This window comes from Carlito syrichta, unplaced genomic scaffold, assembly GCF_000164805.1.
Source record: "Carlito syrichta isolate Samal-C Ts95f unplaced genomic scaffold, Tarsius_syrichta-2.0.1 Scaffold305707, whole genome shotgun sequence".
Lineage (NCBI taxonomy): Eukaryota > Metazoa > Chordata > Mammalia > Primates > Tarsiidae > Carlito > Carlito syrichta.
Window position 1 is genome coordinate 391,768 of NW_007249803.1, and position 18,969 is coordinate 410,736.

The following is an 18,969-nucleotide window of genomic DNA, read 5'->3' on the forward strand; positions in this document are numbered from 1 at the left end:
GAGGTCAGGCTAACCAAGGCTAGAATTTGCTAGAATCTCTGTTTCTGAACTCCTGGGACACAATGTGACCTGGTTAGGAGTCACTATCCAAGCACTGAGTGGTCAAGAATATCAGGCAAAATGTCAGTCAAGACCTATTCAGTGTGCTAGATACCACTCTAGTATTCATTCTCCACTTGGCTTCACATCAGAAAAACACCAGGGAAGTTTAAAAATACTAATTTCCAGGCCCATCAGACCAAATAAATCCATGTCTCTGGCGATGGTGATTTGAAATGGATATATTTTTTTAAAGCTTCCAGTAATTTTAATTTGCAGTCAGGTCAGGAGCCATAGTTACAGAGTAATGCTTCTCAAACACATATGTGCCTCTAAAAGGAGCATCTTAGGGAAACCAGAGAACTTGTTAAGATGTAGATTCTTATTCAGTAGATCTGAGGTGCAGCTTGGGATGCTGGCCTTCTAAAGCATGCCCCAGAGATACCGGTGCAGCTGGTCTCAAGACCCTGGACTCCTCTCCATGTAGATAATTATGCCTGCAGGCATCCTTGTGCAATGTGGTTTTCTCCCATATCTGCTGCTGGACTAAGAAGGGTGTTGGTGGTGATGACCACAGTAACTGATTGTCTACTCACTTTCTCCCTCCTTATGTGTCTTGTCGAGGGTGAATATGAGAAACAATACCAGGAGTCAAATGTAAACTCATGAAGTATAAGAAGACATCCTCCCAAAGCACATAATTGTGGAGAACTGACCTTGAGCATCAGCAAGGCAAATGTTGTCATGGCCCTCAGGAAGGTCCTTCAAGTAGATGCTGAGGCTCACAAAGCTCTCAAGATGTTCCCCAGGGCTACCCTGTCTGACCTGTCATTGTCTCACTTTCTGCACTGTGCTAGATTTTATGTGTCATGGAACAAAGGGTAGGGCAAACACTGAGTCAGTTACTGGGACCAGTCACTCATCCAGAAAGATTCAGTTTCTACTTTTTGAATAGAGTTAGGCGGAATATTGATTTCAATGACAGAAGCAAACAGGAAGAAGCAATCTCTGGCAGATCATTGTAAGCTAGGCCCACCATGTCTGACATCTAGGCATGCCCTAGACAGATTCTCTTCCACCTTGTCTACCCTGATTGGGGCAAAGGGGTGATCAGGACATCACCCTCCTTCTCTGCTACACAAGCACTTAATTTTCTTTCCTTTTTTTTCCCTTGATGTTAAGAAACAAGGATGCTTACATCAGGACACAAGTCCCTCAGGAAGAAAAAGCTAACCCACAAGCGATATCAGGCACAGAAAGGGGTTGAGCACCTCCAGGTCCTAATGGAAGGGCCTCTGATATGGGGGGGTGGCTGGAGAGACAGTTGACTTACCCAAGGCTCAGAACCTCTGTCCCTGTGTGCCTTCTCTAGCACATTGATGGGTATGTGGAACTTTCTGAGTGTTCTGCCTAGCTACTTGATTTTGGATAGAAGACTGATTGGCCACCTGCTCTCCTCCCCCAACAGATGGTCACACCACCACTTCCACTCCTATCTGCTTCTCTCCAAGCCTTCATGTTCTGCTGCCTGCCTTCCTTTCTTTTTTTCTTCCTTCCTTCCTTCCTTCCTTCCTTCCTTCCTTCCTTCCTTCCTTCCTTCCTTCCTTTCTTTCTTTCCTTCAGAAAGCAGGATTTATTGAGAAGACAGAAAAGCTCCCACAGTGGGAGGGGACCCAAGGGGGTTGCCATCTTCTGCCTTTCTTAAATGAAGAACAGAATCTCTACTTCTTGACACCTGGGATTGAAGAACTGAGGTTATTCTTGCAATTACACTCAAGAGGCTGGGGGTTGGTAAACAGCATGGGTATAGAAAGTTTTAGGAACCTTCAGAATGACTTCAGGAGGAACAAATTTCAGAAGTTTATATTGATCAAGCTATTAGATTTGATGTAATTAGCTGGTTATTTAGTTGAAAAAGAATTTATTAAAGGCCCGCTGTATATACTGCAGAAAAGAGAGGTACTGTATTTGTGCTTATAGAACTAAATGCAGAGAAGACCTCACTGGGGAGGAGAGAATTCACATCAAAAATGGAAAATAAGTGGATGTACCAATGAAAACAACATGAAGCTTGTAAATCTGGAAAAAGAGTAAGGCGTCGCTGGAGTGACTGGGGTAATCTAGATTGATGAAGAGTAGAAGAGAGAGCTCAGACCTCAGACATGTCAAGGGAAATGAACACAGAGATGGACACAAGTACGGTATGATCAAGAGATGGCTATTCTAGGAAATCAGTGACAAGCAGGATTTCAAGTCACCAGTCACTATACCTCTGAGAAGGGGAGTTCTAGTAAAATAAAATTAGTAGAACATATTTAATGTTTTTTGTTAAAGATAAAATTGGTGGAGGTGACAGGGTTTGAAAGGTGAACCGAAATGCCTTCCATTTCTCCATCATTCAGGAAAGATGTGGGTGTTGAGGTTGACATACCTGTTGAGGACAATAACTACTATGACTTCCAGTGCTTTAACAAAATCTCAGGTGCATGGCCTTCTGACCAAACACCTGCAGTTTCATATTGTCAGAGCATTTGCTATATCCCTGGGGGTTGCAGCTTTCTACAAGTTTGCTGTGACTGACCCAAGAAAGAAGGCATATGCATATTTCTATGGAAATTATGATTCCATGAAAGATTTTGAGGAGGTGAGGGAGACTGTTATCTTTCAGAGAGTAAAGTGATTTGGGAATATAAAGAATTTCTTTGGGTTGAGTTACATAGAAGCTTGTCTCTGAGCTGTTTTCCTGAACTATGAAATATGCTATGTGGGCTAAGTAGTAGTTTATCTTGATAAAGAAACAATTAACAAATTTTAAAAAAAGAAAAAGAAAGGTGAACCATGGAATTAAGAACATCAAATGACTATGGTAATACCAAACCAGAGCCACCAGAGCTCTAACTTCTGGAAAGAAGAAGAAGATGGTGAGTTGAGAAGAGTTTCAAAGTAGGCACAAAGGATAATGAGCTAATGAAATTTTATACATTTCAGAGATTACACAAAGATTTATGATCATTAAAATGGAGCTACCAGCTTGTTGGCTGACTGGAAGTCATTCTACAAATTTAATTTTATAATTTCAGTAGAATAATGCCCCTCTATGAGCTTATTAATTCCTCAGTTTACTAAATTCACAAGCTTACTAAAAACTAATCCATATGCCTGTACTTTTCCAGCCAGTCTGATGAATTGATTCAGTGAGAGGTCATAGAATGACCCCAATTAAGTGAACACCCACTCTTCTATTTTTAATTTGATGTGGTCTCTTCAACTCCATCTGCAAAGTCTCAAAGTTTGCTGGTGGACTGTGTGCAGCCTGCAAACAAAAGCAACAGCAATATGCTTCTTATTAAATATGCAGAGATCCATAAAGGCTAACAGCATCATTGGGTGACTGGCTAACTGGGAGCCACACACCAAAGGAAGACAGCAGAGTTGCTTTTTCCCCTGTTTAATCAGTCATAGTGGCTATTTTTAAAAAACTCCTTAAAGTACATCTTCTCACCTTGGGAAAAGGGTGCTCAATTTTCCACTGGCCCAGCCAGAGTTGAATGTCTACCTACTAGGGAACCCCTGAATCCTGAGGTATCTCTCTATTCTTGTTTGTACAGGTGACATAATACAGCCACGGAAGAAGAGGAAGTGATTGCACGCCATTTTCTAAGAACCAAGAAGGAAGCAAACACAGGGTTTTTGTCTTTTGGAAGTTTTTTTGGTGGTGAGAGGTGGTGGAACAACATAAGAAGATATAAAGGACAGGAAGCGATATTTACATTTAATAAGAGGGTTATGAAGATAGCTTTATTTGAGAACTCTTGGTTTTTTGAAAGGTTGACTGCACACACCAAAAACAACTCCTGCCATCTCAAAATGTGTTACCTTTGTCTTACCTTCATGGAGGATAGTCTCTGATTAAAATCTGACCAAAGGCCAAAAAAACTCACATAAACTTGGTGTTAGAGAATATTGAGAGAAAGAGAAAGGAACCTAGGAGTCATTCAAACCCTTCAATTTATAGAGTAGGATGAAAAGTTTCCTGCAGGAGGCAAAAGGATTAGTTAGTATCAGAACCAAGACAAAGGCTTCTGCCTCCCAGACCTCCTAAATCCTCATCCTGCTCCATTTTTTAAAATAACCCCAACTTTTCTTTAAAAAGTCAAACATTTTTGTAAGCTATTTTCATGGATTGCTCATCCATCTTTTTTTCATCCATCTAGAAATGTTAGGAGATGTCTGCTACTGCAGTTTTCTGTCTACCTGGTATAATCATAAATTAATTGGGGAAATGGGAAAACAAGTTTATAAAACATATTGAGAAGTCTGTTTCTCTTGGGAGCAAACATTTGGGGCAGGTATAGACATCAAACACAGTAACATTGTAAAAAATCTCTTCCATTAGAACACTGATTAATTCATGAAATAAATGTACATTTTACTTGGAGAAGAATCTAGATGGGACATGGTATCATTATAAGGGCTTCTGACATTGCTGAGTTAGTGTATGGTGTAATAAAGTTGATTTTTAGGTGATTAACAAGACTTCATGAACCTTACTCTAATTTTTCTAGTGGTTTTTTTTTCCTGGCCTTATTTATAGGCACACTATTTTTTTTAAAGAACACAAATAACAAATGTCTAGTGGTGGATAAATATGTTTGGGTCTGCTAGTATGTCACCAGATTCATATGGGATGGGGTGCAGATACTGAAGTACATAGTACTTAGACTTCCCAACTTAACATTATACAGGAGAAATTTGATAAAAATGAACACAGAGCACACTTGAATGGTTAGGGAAGAGGACAAAGTATTGCAACTGGCAAGGCAGTCCAAGGGAAGACCAATACAGATACCAAGAAATCTACTCAATCCCTACTCTGTTCCTACTGTTCTATTAATATGAGTGTCAAGTCTTTGTTGGATTGATCTGGGAATGCCACCTCTTTGCCCACACCTGCTGCTGCCTTTTAAACTCTCTAGCACTTGGTCTCAGCAGGTACCCCAAAGCAGTTGTTGTCACAGTGGAAAATCCCCAAATGTGAAGCCCCGCAGGGCATCATGCAAATTTTCCACACCCTAAGGATGACTTGGTCTACATACTTTTCAGAGTCATAGTAACCTCTTGACTGGGATGAGCCTGCAGATTTCTATTTGTGGCTTTACTAGCCCTAGGACCAAATTAAACCTTGATTGCAGCATGCCTAACCAGTGTGCAATATTTTTTCCAACACTAGAAATACCTCAGAACCATTTCCATTGAGCACACACACAGCTTGGTGCTGCTATAGATTAAAAATGATAAGCAACAAAATGCCAGTAATAAACACTGATTAAACATTCATTAAAAGGTATACAGCATTGAAAAATGTTATATTCTTAGACTAAATTAAAGGAAAAAAGTTACATAGTATTTGCCACCTATGTTGGGCTATGTTAGACCCATAGGTTAGAAAATGACGAGCACAGAAACACAACGATGATACCAGTAATAATATTTGTGTAGTGTCATGTTATTTATTATCACACTCATTTTAGCCTCACAAAAAATGTTATAAGTAGAAAAAGTATCATGTTCTCATTTTTAGGCTGAGTAAACTGCGTTTCTGATAGTCAAGGGTTTGAAAAGGTTGAATAATCAACTCTCTGTAGAAAAAAAAAGTAAAGCCGCAATTGACAGTGTGTGCCCATTTCCATGGTGTAAACACTCTTACTGGGGCCACTGAATGCAGGGCTGGGAGGAGATGTGCATAACCACTTATTCCCTGGGAGCCTGTATAAGCTAAGCTGGCTTTAAGCACACCTGTGGGTTCAGAGCAGGAAAATGACAGGTGCAAGTTTACACAGATAGTTGGTTCCCAAGCCCACCTTTCTTCCTCTTCACTACAGAGCAAAGCCGTAACTGGTCATCCAAAAGCCTCCATCTTAAAAAAGAACACACGAAGATGTATTCATAACTTGCAAAGCTGGACAGAAGAAGGTGGTCAGGGGACCCCAGCTGAATGGAAATTATTCCCCCCTACAAGCAGAGAGAGGACACCACCACCGCTCCCCCAGGGACTGGCCCATTTCCATGCTTATGTTCCAGTCGCTGTCTCACATGTGAAACCAATTTTACAAGTGGGTAGCGGACTTGTTGCCTAAACAATACATTAACCCCATCCTCCCTCCAAAGGGGTCCTACATTTCTCGAGCTATTTTCAGCTCCTCTGTATCTACTCGCTGGCGATACTTGTTATAACAGGATGCCAGTTTCATACACCGTAATCCCCAAACATGTTGCACCCACACGTGGGGAGTGTGAGGGGCCTGAGCCAGGGCCAGAGAGGCCAGGCCTAGTGGGACCCACAGGACTGAGCATTGAGCCCATACCGAGGCACAGCATCACCATTCACCCACCTCCAGTCCCGGGATCCAGAAACCAGAATCCACACCCAGACGGTCTTGTTTTCCTTTCTCATGCAGTTGGTGGCACCTTTTTTTTTTTTTAATAAAGCATTTGAGTAGGCAGCAAAGCCAGTCAGAACTGTTTATTTATAGCTGCAGATTTTCAATGCTGTATAAATTAGAAATCGTTGCTGAATGAGGCCCGCGCCCACTCACACATGCAGGGCCGCTCTCTGTGAGTCCTTTCACACGGTTTGACTGTACACAGTCTAAAATGGGAGAAAATGACATGCTCCGAGTCAAATGACGGAGTCACAGCTAAACGGCAAGGCAGAAAACCAGCAATTATTTTTCCTCAGCACAATATGGGGAGGACGACAGGTGCAATTATCCAATATTATTTAACAGCACCGGTTTGTGGTGTAGGGAGAAAATAAAGGTTTCTGTGTCTTGAAGGGGGAAAAAAAGAGCGTGAGAGAGAGAGAGAGAGAAACTGCCTTGTGGCTCCTGTTTCTACGGATTAAGCTGTGTTATGTAAATTGAAACTGGCCAGCATTCCAAAAGGGGAAGGGAGAGTCACCTGGCTCCATGGCCCTGCCTCCCTGGAGGCTTGCCACACCCTCACTGCCTTCCCAACCAAGGTCCCCAGCCTGGGGGAGCGATGGCCTAACCTCCTCCCCAGGCAACCGCTCCACGTGGGGAAGGCTGAGTTTGCTGACCTTCTGTCCTCTTGGAAGGAAACCCCTGCTCCTGTGTTTGACTCTTCTGCCTCAGCTGAAAGACCATGAGGTCTAAGAGAAGGCAGCTCACCAGGAATAACTCTCATCCCCTTCCCCAGTTTGCCCCCCTTTCCTGTCTTCCAGCAAATATTTGTTCCTACTCCCAAGCCCTTGCTTAAACTGGTCACCCTACCTGGAAACACCCCTTTTCTTTCAGCTGCTGTGGAATGGATAAGGCATCCTTTGTGACTTCAGACCTCACTGGAATGCCACTTCCCAGCTCTCCTAAAAAAAGCTTTTTCCTGCACCACCAGGGCATCTGGCTCTCTGCCTTCTCTAATCTCCTGTCACCGTCCACATCAGCTGCACACTGTAGTCCCAAGCTCTCTTCTTCACACACCTCCCTTTGGCTTCTGTTTCTGTCATGGCATGGAATGCTGTGTCTACTAAAGAAAAAAGTCAAGCTTTTAAAGAAGGACAGTTGGTTTTATTCAGAAGTTTTACTGAGACACAGACCTATAGCCTAGGGACAGCCCTTTAGAGAGGTTCTGCCAGACTCTGCTAACATGGTATTTCAGCCCACTGCTTATATGCAGGTGGTGGAGGCTTGGTGTGTGCAGAGTCACAGTAAACTTGCTGAGAAGTTACACTGAAGCAGAATCACATCAGGGTTTGGGTATAAGAGTATATCTGGTTATAGATTATGGAGGCATAATCTCTAACTCTGCCAGACATCATCCATGTGCAGGAAAAGGCAAAGATCTAGGGCCATTTATCTTTTATGGAATATAGTGACTCAGACAAGACACATGGAGGGCCATGTGCCCTATCCTGTTTTGTCTTCAAAGCATCTTTTGGTAGAGTTGCAGTCATCACAGAGTCAGGGACTTCCTGAAATTCTGCTGGCAAGCAGAAATGAGCAAACAGATTCTAACGTTTGCTACTTTGTCTCATAGCTGGAAAGAAAAAAAGTTAAAAACCAGACCAGATCTGAGTTCACTTTCTGACTCCACAACTCATTATCTGTATTGAACCTAGGGAAAATAGTTTATTTATTTGAACCTTGGTTCCTTATCTGTAAAGTTAGAGGATAATACGTACCACAATTAAATAAGATTATTTAAAGTGGCAGATGCAAGTGTCTGGCATCCAAAATCCTCAACCCACAGTGCTTGATTGTAAATTCCTGGGGCCAAGGGCCATGTCTACCTGTCTATATCTCCAACAAAGCCTAACTCTGCATCCAATTGACAATACTGAACACACAGACTGACTTATGGATTCCTTATAGCTTTTTAACCTTCAATGCTTCATCACCAGTTATCTTCCCCTCAGGCTTCCCCTGAAGCTGAGATTCCCAAGATGAAGGGCATTGTTTCATTTAAGATACTCTCCATCTTACATACCAGAATCCTATTAACAGTGATGATCAAATTATGGTTTCATGTTACATAGCTGTGGGACAGACATTGATAGAATGGGACACACAACAAATGTTGATGAAAAGTAGGAGATGAGAAAGGCCCTGGTGGACAAGCGGCCTGCATACAGGTGGAGCTGCAGAATGGATGATTAGGTGGTTCTGAGGACCCAGAGGAGAGCCTGTGGGGTGTTCGCGTCCAAGTCAGAAAGGCCAATCCTTAAACAGGAAGCTAAGGCAAATGGCAAGTGATGCCATTAAGGCCCGAGCTAGTCTGACACTGTCACATCGTTCTCACTATGACGTTGTTAGCTGCTAGCATGGTGTGATTCTTCGGGGGTTATGGAAAGGGTCTCTGCTCTTACTGCCATCCCAAATGTCTTGCTCACGTACAAAAAACTCACCAAAGATAAAGCCTCCCATATTATATGGAGTCAAATTTGACATGTAACGACTTGTAAGAGAAATGACCAATTATACGCATGCTTGTTCAAGTCTCAATAAAAGATATTCGGTAATTTGAAAGCATGCTTTAACATGGGGGGAATGCTTAGCAGAGTAAAAACTGGGATATTGTGAAAAAAAGGAGCAGGTACAGAAAGGGCCAGTTAGCTGCGGGCTGCAAGGACAAACCTTGCCTCGTTCACCATTTTCACCTGTGAGTGGCCAGGATCTGACTGAGTATGAGTCTTGGCTCTGCACCCTTTCCTGAGTGAGTGAACTGATGGTCAGAATACCTCAAAATGACTCTGGTGAGTGACCTTAACAGCTGAGAGGTCAGCTAACTTCTACATGCTCTTTGAGGCGTGATAGCGGAGCCGCAGCTGAGGTGTGCCACTGTCTCCAGTCTTGTCTGATTGGCATTACAGGAATTTAAACTTGCTTTATGCTTGAAAGGGAAGTTAGTGTTGGGTTGTCACTATTCTGAACAACAACCTAAATTTGGGTTCCATTGGCTCCTAAAAAGCCTCAGGCAATATTGACCTTCCCCAAGGTGCCTTCTTTTTATTTTTATTTTTAGAGGCAGAGTTTTGCTCTCTTGCTCAGACTGGAGTGCAGTGGCATGATCATAGCTCACTGCAGCCTCAAACTCCTGGGTTCATGCAATCCTCCTGGCTCAGCCTCTTGAGTAGCTAGGACTACAGGTACATGCCACCATGCCTGGCTCGTTTTTACATTTATTATCCAGACTTGTCTCTAATAACTCCTGGCCTCAAATGGTCTTCCTGGCTCGGCCTTTGTAGGGGTCCAGCCTCCACTGATCAGGGCCTGAGTTGGGGGGAGGGAATGAGAAAAGAAAGAGACAGAGAAACAGTGGGATTGGGAGGGTCCTCTCCCAGGTAGCTGGGAGTGAAAGAGAACTTTTTATTTTTACCGTATGCCTCTTATATAGTACAAAAATCTCACAAAGGAGGACAAAACCATACAACCAGGATATGTTAATATCTGAATTAAACCAGACAAGCAGGGTAAGTATCAATGACTAAACTATGCATATCTTAACATCTATGCTAAGCAAGGCAATCACTTAGGATGAGCAGGTTCCTGGCCAGACTTGACACCGCTTGGCTATCCATAGAAATGCAACTAAAAGGTTAGGGGAGTCAAAGGAAATGTAGGCTTAGTTCCTTGAACATAAGCCAAAGAACTCAAGGATCTTGTCAGCTTGTGTTCTTGGTTTCCTTCAGGCCTTGTGAGTATCAAAATATAAGTGTGCCCCAACACTCCCGTCTATTTTATTTCCAGAGATGGGTCTCGCTATGTTGCTCAGCCTGGCCTTGAACACCTGACCTCAAGTGATCCTTCTTCCTCAACCTTCCTGAGCACTGGGATTATAGGATGAGCCACCACACCCAACCTAGACCCCATTCTTATCCAAACATCCATCTTATTAACCAGTCACAGGGATCCCAAAGTGTTGAAGACAGATTGACACTTATGAAGGGCATAGTGTGTATTTCCTTGAGGGCAAGGAATATGTCTTATTTGCTATTGTATCCCCCACACAGAACACAGTGTATAATATACAGTAGACTTTAGATACATATTTGATACTCAGATGGATTTCAGTAACATGCTCGGTGTCTTATGGTGGCATCAGAATCCAGATCCAGATCTATCTGACCCCAAATGCCCCCAAATAGTTTTCACTCTACCAATGACAGTCAATCTTTTTTAACAAATACCCTCAGGAGTGAATTTTACTCTATGATCCAGTAAAAACATACACACAAAACTCACATACTTCTGTGAAAAGTTTAATAGACTCATATTCACTTTTAATATGTCATGCATCCCTTTATTGTCTTTTTATTTCATTATTTAAAATATATTGCAACTATTATATTTATGTCTTAATCTGATAATAGCATTATTAAGAACTAATGGATTTCTTGATCCAATAATAATGAAAGGCAACTTAATTCCATAAGCTGAACAACTCTGTGCTCTACTGTAGGATTCATTCATTCAATAAAAAAAATTATAAAATGCCTACCATTAATTATAAATTATAAAATGGCCACACCCATGCTGCCCAAGCAGGTTTTTTACAGGGTAGGGATGTGGTGGTCATCTGTTCAGCCACAGTTCTGTATCCTTTCACCCTGAGGTGCCTTTGGGAAGGCAGAGCCATGCCTGGTTTTCCCTGCTTACTCTGTTAGCAGCTGCTCCAATAGACACAGCTCCTCTGAGATGCTAACAGGAAGAAGAGAAAGATTCCTTCCACTACACGAGCTCACAAAATCTTCCGCTGAGGCTTAAGTCTGGCCTAAGCAAACATATTTGGTTACACTTTAGGGATTTATTTTCACTCAACACTAAATTTTATTAAGATTCTAATGACGAAGTTAGATGACGTCGAGTTAAGAAAACATACACTGTATGATTTTTACCTTGCCAGGAATCTGGTATGTGATTCTGAAGACTTTCAATGTATTCTACATGAAAATTTTTCTAACTACATTCTAAAATTCACTTACATTGTCATTTTATATGCACGTATTAACTCAACTTTGCCAATTTTAAAAATCAAGGTAAGTTTCTTGTAAAATAAACATCTGCACTATTGGTATTTTTCTTTTCCAGATTCTTTCTGTCTCTGTGACCTTTTATTGCCCTCACATACACCAAGCTAAGAAGAAGAGACCAATCTTTTCCCCATTCAGCAATGTGGATGTCTGTGTAATCCTCAAATCAAGGGAAAGTAAAAAACTGTTGCAAAATGTCCTTTTACTTACAGAGGAACATCTCTAAGCTCACTTGGGAACCATTTTAGAGCCTGAGCATGTAAAACAGAGACTACTTATATTGCTGTACTAACAGTGATAAAAGGAAACTTACCAGTTCTCTCTAATGGGCTTAGTGAAATGCCAGATACACATGAAGGTTGGTTCTGTGGTGGCTTATTGAGGATGGGATTGAAAGCATACCTTCAGGGGGCACTCCCAAGAGGAGAGCCAGTGAAGCACCAACTTTCGTGCACCAAAGTTGTACTTGCGAGACAGAAATAAAAGGGCAGCCAGCCCTTTTTCCTTTTTTGGTGGGTGAAGGTGCCCACAGTGGGTGCTCTTTGGTGATGACTTACTGCCTCTTACCTGACCCCTTCCTAAACCTGACATTTTACTTCACGCCTCACAAAGTCACTGTTGAGGATTCCTCCAAGTGTCAGCGGCCTTGGCTCCCAGCACAGAGATTATCACACAAGACTGCTTACTCAGTATCTAAATAATCCCAATTAACATTTAGCTAAAACTTTACTAAATGCAATTATATTTACAATATAAATTCATTATATTCATAGTTGCAATAACCTAGAAGTAGTATCATTATTATCTGATTTTGTTTCCTGTAGATACTGTAACAAAGTACCTCAAACTAGGTGGCTTCAGAAATGATGGAAATGTATCCTTTCACAGTTCTGGAGTCCAGCAGTTTGAAATCAAGGTGTCAGCAACACTATGCTTCCTCCAAAGTCTCAGGAAGGTATCCTTCCTTCTGGTGGCTCCCAGTAATCCTTGGTTTGTGGCCACAGCCCTCTAATAACTTCACATAATATTCTTCCCTGTGTGTTTCTGTGTCTCTTACCTTACAGAGAATCTGGAATCTGTGTCCAAATCTCCCTCTCCTTTCTCTTGTAAAGATATAGGTCATTGGATTAAGGGTTCATCCTACATCCAGGATGATTCATTTCAGGAGTCCTAATTAATCACATCTGCAAAGACTGAGTTTTCTTTTTTTTTTTGTTTTTGAGTTGGAGTCTCACTCTGTCGCCCAGACTGGAGTGCAGTGGCCGCTCCCGGCCACCGCATCCTCGATCTGCTGGGCTCCGGTGATCCTTCCGCCTTAGCCTTCCAAGTAGCCGGAATTACAGGCATGCGCTACCATGTCCAGCTGATTTTTTGATTTATTGTAGAGATGAGGTCTAGCTGCCCAGGCGGGTCTCGAACTCGCGTGCTCAGGCAATCCACTCACCTCAGCCTCCCAAAGGCGCGGGATTACAAGCTGAACCACCGAGCCCGGCTCTGAGTTTTCAAATAAGGTCACATTCTGAAGTTCCAGGCAGACACGTATATTGGTGGGGAGATACTATTCAACCAAACACGTTATCCCTATTTAACAAATGAGAGGGTTGAGGGTCAAAGGTTGTTGGATGCCTAATTCCAGCTTTTAACTCTTCTCACATGCCTGTCCTAGTTCAAGCAGTCACCAATAATGTATGCCATCTACTGAGTGCCCACTACAGGGCAGGCATTTACCATTTATTATCTCTAGGCCTAATCACAGCTTGGATAGATAGGCATCATTGCTTCAATATTAAAGATACAGTCGCTGAGGCTCAGCAAGTTTGCTGAATTTTCTCCATGAAGAATTCCTTGAGAAGAACAGAGCCCAAAGCTCATTTTGGCTGGCTCGGACACCTGCTTTTTTCTTTTAAGCCACATGTCTTCTACCCAATTCTGCCTCTGTTTCCTTCAGGATGTCTGTTTCCTTCTGTCTCCTTGGGATCAAAGTGCTAAACATGCTCATTTCAAGTCTTCTGAGACAACATGGGAAGGGTGCAGGCCCAGGGGAAACCTCATTATTGTGGAAACACCCCCTTTCATGAGCCCCAGTGCTTTAACAGGCATGGAAGTGGGTTAAATGGACATTGAAGGGAATCTCAAGGCGAAAAAGGAAATGTGAATTGCTGCTAAGGGGTATACTGTATAGCTATTCCACCTTGCCTGCACATTTGGAGTCACCTGGGGAGCTTGTAAAAATACTTCTGGCCAGATCCCTCCTCTAGGGATTCTAGATTGGTCCACCATCGGTAATTCTGGATTCCCGATTGGACTTGGGAATTTTAAAAGCACTTCCAGATCATCCCAATATATGGCCAAGGTTGGAAGCCACCTGGATTCCTAATGTATGGGAATTCTCCTTTAATTTTCCTTAGACTCAGCGGTAGCTGAGGTCTTCATGTTGTTGTGGATGTCATCTGGGAAAGCCAGTGTCTTCCTTCTTAACTGCCTTCAGAAGCCACTGCCCAGCCATTGGAGTGCTGAGCAAATTTGGCGACATGTCTGACTACCTGTTCCCTTTGGGTGCACAAGCAGAGGTGACTTTCAGGCAGAGTGTAGGGCCAGGTTCTGGGGATGGTTTAGAGGCCTCTGTCGAGCTTTCTGGTCAGGCTGTCTCACGTCTACCTCATGTGCTTCCCTAGTGGTAAGAGCCCAGATGGCTAAAGCAGTGCAGTGAGGGTGGGGCACAGGGGAGGGGCTTGTGCCAACAGGTGGCCTTCAACCTGGACTGCGGCCTGGGACCTCCCCTGGGCCCCCAGTTCACCAGACCTGTTCTGGCGATTTGGGCCTTGCCACCCTCCATCACCACAGGAACCAGGCCCTTAAAATAAAGCTCTTCCTACGTAGCTACACGTCACATCAGTTCTGTTTCTCTGGAGATGCCTGAATGGTCCACGCCTCTCCCTTTGCTTCCTGGCCTCACTTCCTTTCCCTCGCTCTGCCCTCCTGCCCCCTCTCACCCACTCCCCGCCTCCACGTCGTTTGCCTGCCGTCTTCGGGACTCAGAGGCCTATAATAATCCTTTCTCTTCCTCTTGCCAAACACTCTCTCCCTTCAAGAGTGTCCCGAAATCTCACGTCTGATCCAAGAAACAGCAGTCTGTCCTCCCTCGGATGAACCCCTTCAGTGGAGCAGATTCCAGAAGGAAAACCCTAATGTGAATTACTTTGAAAATGAATGTTTGAGACTGATTCACACATGACAGTAAGGGAGTTGGTGTTCCACATTCTCCGCCTCAGAGGCCAGGCTGCAAGAGGCTTGGTCTGCACGGCACACAGTCGCATTTGGCACATATTCAGGTGTAGCTATTGATGCTCACAAGGCTGTGGTCTGAAGCATGGCTTCCTGAATGAGCTGCTAAGGCTACTGCCCTGCATGACTGCAATCAACTTCCTACTGCCTCTCTGCTCACATGGCATGGCTTGCCGCATGGAGGAGTCCGAGAAAATCCATGATCTTGCATCCTCTCCACCGGAGGCCACTGTGCCTTCCTCCTGGGAGCAAGGCCCATTACTGCACGAGCTCAACACAAGTGATCCACACCTAACATCCATGCAAGGAGCACAGTCACTAACTGGTGGCCCATAAACTCCACCTGTGTCCACCTGCAGGCATTCCGGGTTCAGAGGCCATTAGGAGCTGGAAAGAAAAGGCCACAGTCAAGTCATGGCAGTTACTGCCAAAGACCTGCAAAGGTCTCCTCATTGTCCCCACACTGTGGAGTATGAAGGGAGGAGGGGGAACTACCACTGCCCTCCCCTTCCTACCACACGTGGGAAGAAGCCCTTACCGCAAAGACCGTAAAGCCACATTCCCACTAGTCACGGCAGAGCCATAGAATATGCTGCCTCAAAGCTCCACCAATGAGCTACTGCCCCCCAAACCCCTGAATGCCTTAGAGAGGGTGACACCCAAAGGCCAAAGAGAGTCCAAAATATACACTCATATCACAGGGGCTACTAAAATGTCAGAGTGAAAGAACATAAGCTATATAGGCACTCTAAGGTCAGTCAGTCCCATTTTCACAGCATTTACCATCTGGGTGCCCCAGGCAGCTTTTCAGAGCTTGGTTTCCTCATATATAAAGGGAGAGTACAAGGCTTACCCTGTGTTAAAGCTACCATAAGGGTGGATAATAAGAATAATGGACCTAGAACACTTAACCTTGGGTCAGCACCATAACATCCACTTCTTTGTCTGCTTTCTTAAATCAAAAACTCTGTTAATTCAATGAGGGATATTTATAGGTTATAATTTGTGAGCCTGGTAGATTTAGTGTTAAATCACAGAGCACAAAGGGACTAATGATGGCACTAAAGGTCACAAGATATCAGTGGGTGAGAAACTTCCTTCTTTTCTGCATGACCACAAAATCAGCAAGAGGGTCTCACATTTTATGTTCCAACATCCATTCTCTGACTTGATCTTCAAACAATAAGAATGGGGGAAAACAATGAAAGTTGTAAATGCAACAGACCCCAGCAATCCTAGATATTAGAACTCATTGCCTAAGGAAAGCACTAAAATGTCAGCAAATAACCCAACTTCATAGGCTTAATTAAAGGGAAGCAGTCCTTTGCAGCATCTTCCTTCTTCCCACCCAGCATATGAGAATACCTCTCAAGCAGTCCTTGCATTACAGAGCACCAGAGGTAAATGTGTTTTGCAATTAACAAAAGACAAGGAAGCCCTCCTTGACATTTGGAGATGAAGTATTTAAAGCACATTTGCTGAGTTTCAGTCCCTCATCTTATAAGATGACTTGGCAGGATGTCCTTACAATAGTACAATAGTAATATTAATTTAATGGGGAGGAGGGGAAATGCTGTGTGTGTGTGTGTGTGTGTGTGTGTGTGTGTGTGTGTGTGTGTGTGTGTATGTGAGACATATATTCTCTTCCAGTCTTCAACTGCGTTTTCTCATTATCTCATGTTTGGGTTCAAGTCTACAGTTAAGTGGGAAGATGAGAGCCCTCTGGTGGCTAAATTAACTCTTCCCCTTTTAAAGAGATTAAAACGAATACTTTGTTTTAAAAAGCCTGTGCCTGGTTCCAGCTAGCAATTTGCTGTGTGAACTTCATCTTTTTCCTCTGGTGTCCCCTCACCCTTGAGTAAATAGATAGCAAGATATTATATTTTCAATTTCTATGATGCTCACACTCTACATTTATACAAATATTTAATCCACTTTCTGAAAAGATAAAACACCATTTTAGAAATTTAATTTTCAGACATTTATCTAACAAACATTCACTGGACATCTATAACAAGTCAGATACTATCCTGTAAGAGTTATAAGAAAATTTACAATATAATCTTTAATTGTCAGAATCTTATGGTGAGTACAGAGAACAATAGCCTTGACTGTTTGAAAATGTTTTTTCTATAAATTTAACCATTTTAATCAAATGCATGAATGTCCTTATCAGAGGCACGCTCCTAGATTCCCCACCTTCGGTCTACTCAGGAATCTAAGCATCATGCTGAACTTTTCTTTCTCTCACTCTCCAGGCAAATTCTCCACGTTCTGCCAACTCCACTTCTCTTTAATTTTATTGACACCCCATTAGCTTAGAAAACCATCATTTTAGGTTTTTATAATATATTTTTCTAAAATATATTTTAAATTTTCTTGAGGGATTAATACATGTATATACTATGAAGTTCAAAATGTACAATAGGGAATGCATAACTAGTAAATCTCTCTCACATTCCTGTACCCTAGCCTCCAGTTCCTCTCTACAAAAGCAGTCACATGTCTCAATCCGTTAGATATATTTGTAGAGAAATTCTGTTCATGTATAAGCATATGCGTATTTTTTTTCACATTTGATGAAATGTAGTTCAGTGCCTTGCTTTCATTTTTCAGTACATGTTGGAGAAAATTTGTAGTCACTGTAAAGAAGATAAAGAGATACATAGAATTTTATAAAGAGATACATAGAATTCTATTATATGTATATTACCATAATTTATTTAATCAGTTCCCTATTGATGAAAACTCAGATGGTTTCTAATCTTATGCTATTACAAGTCAACATTACAATAAATGTCTTCTTACAGACATCATTTTGCTCGTACACCAGAATATACTTAGAATACATTCCTGGAAGTGAGATTATTGGATCCAAGGCTACATATATTTTTACTTTTGATAGTCATTGCCAAATTACTCTTCATAGAGATTTTATCAATGTCTACGCTTGCTGACAAAACATGAGGCTCTGTTTTCTAAATCCTCATCTATACAGTGAGTTATAACTTGTGTTTTATCTTTACCAGTCTTATGGGTTAAAATGGTATGTCAATACAGTTTTAAGTTATATTATTCTTTTGAGTGAGGTTGAGCAACTTCTTATACTTAAGTTGTATCTTAACATATATTTATTTAAATGAATTTTCTATAAACATTCTTTTTATTTCTTTTGTTCATTTTTCTGTTTTGAGTTTTTTTGTTTTTCTTATTGAATTACAGGAGCTTGTGGCAGGCAGCCTCCAAGATGGCCCAGGTGACCCTTCATCTCCTAATATTCACACCCTACGTAGTTCTTTCCCACATTGTACCACAGTTGGTCTGTGTGACCAGTTGAATATGACAGAAGTGATGGCATGTCATCTCCAAGATTAGTTTATAAAAGATATTCAACTTCATGGCAGTTCTCTCTAGATCACTTGTTCTGGGAGAGCAAGCGGCCCTGTCGTGAGCAGGCGGAGGCCTCCTGCCAAAAGTCCCAGAAATGACCTTAGGAAAGTTCATCCAGCCTCAGACAAACTTTGGAGTCACTACAGCCCTGGCTAGTGTCTCCACTCCAACTTCCGGAGAGGCTGTGAGCCAGAATCACCCCAGCTAAGCTGTTCCCATACTCCTGATCCACAGAAACTTTGGTATTATAAATGTTTGTTGCTGTAAGCTGCTAAAACTCGGGGACAATATTTTATACAACAGTTGATAATAATACAGAGTTCTCATTATATTAAGAAACTCGGTGCTTTTTTGAGTTTGAGTTTCTTGATATATTTAGTTTTCCCTGTTTGTTGAATGTCTATCGGTCTTCTTTGTGATTTCTTGTCTTCCTTTTTTTTCTTCTTAATTTTCTTTTTTGTCATGCAGAAAGTTAAAAACAAATTTTCCACACTAAAAATTATCAATTTGGGGGATTACTTTTATACTTTTAGATGATGAAAAAAATGCTATGAAAAAATTCCAGATTTCACTTTCCTTCATTTTGTTTAATCAATAGAGCATTTCAGCCTCCTGCTAAAATCAACAAAAAATAATAAATAAAATAATTTTTTTTCTTTCTTTTTTTTTTTTTTTGAGTTGGAGTCTCACTCTGTCACCCAGACTGG

At 42.0% G+C, this 18,969-nt stretch overlaps 1 protein-coding gene across 1 annotated transcript in view; it reads left to right on the forward strand.

The window, feature by feature from the left end:
• The window catches only part of ADTRP (androgen dependent TFPI regulating protein), an 81,496-nt gene extending 77,792 nt beyond the window's left edge, over positions 1–3,704 (forward strand). Inside the window, exon 7 of the mRNA XM_008062462.2 lies at positions 3,648–3,704. Within this exon, the coding sequence (XP_008060653.1) occupies positions 3,648–3,682 (35 nt within the window). The 3' untranslated portion in view covers positions 3,683–3,704. The remainder of the gene's footprint in view (positions 1–3,647) is intronic.
• Positions 3,705–18,969: the final 15,265 nt, after the last annotated feature.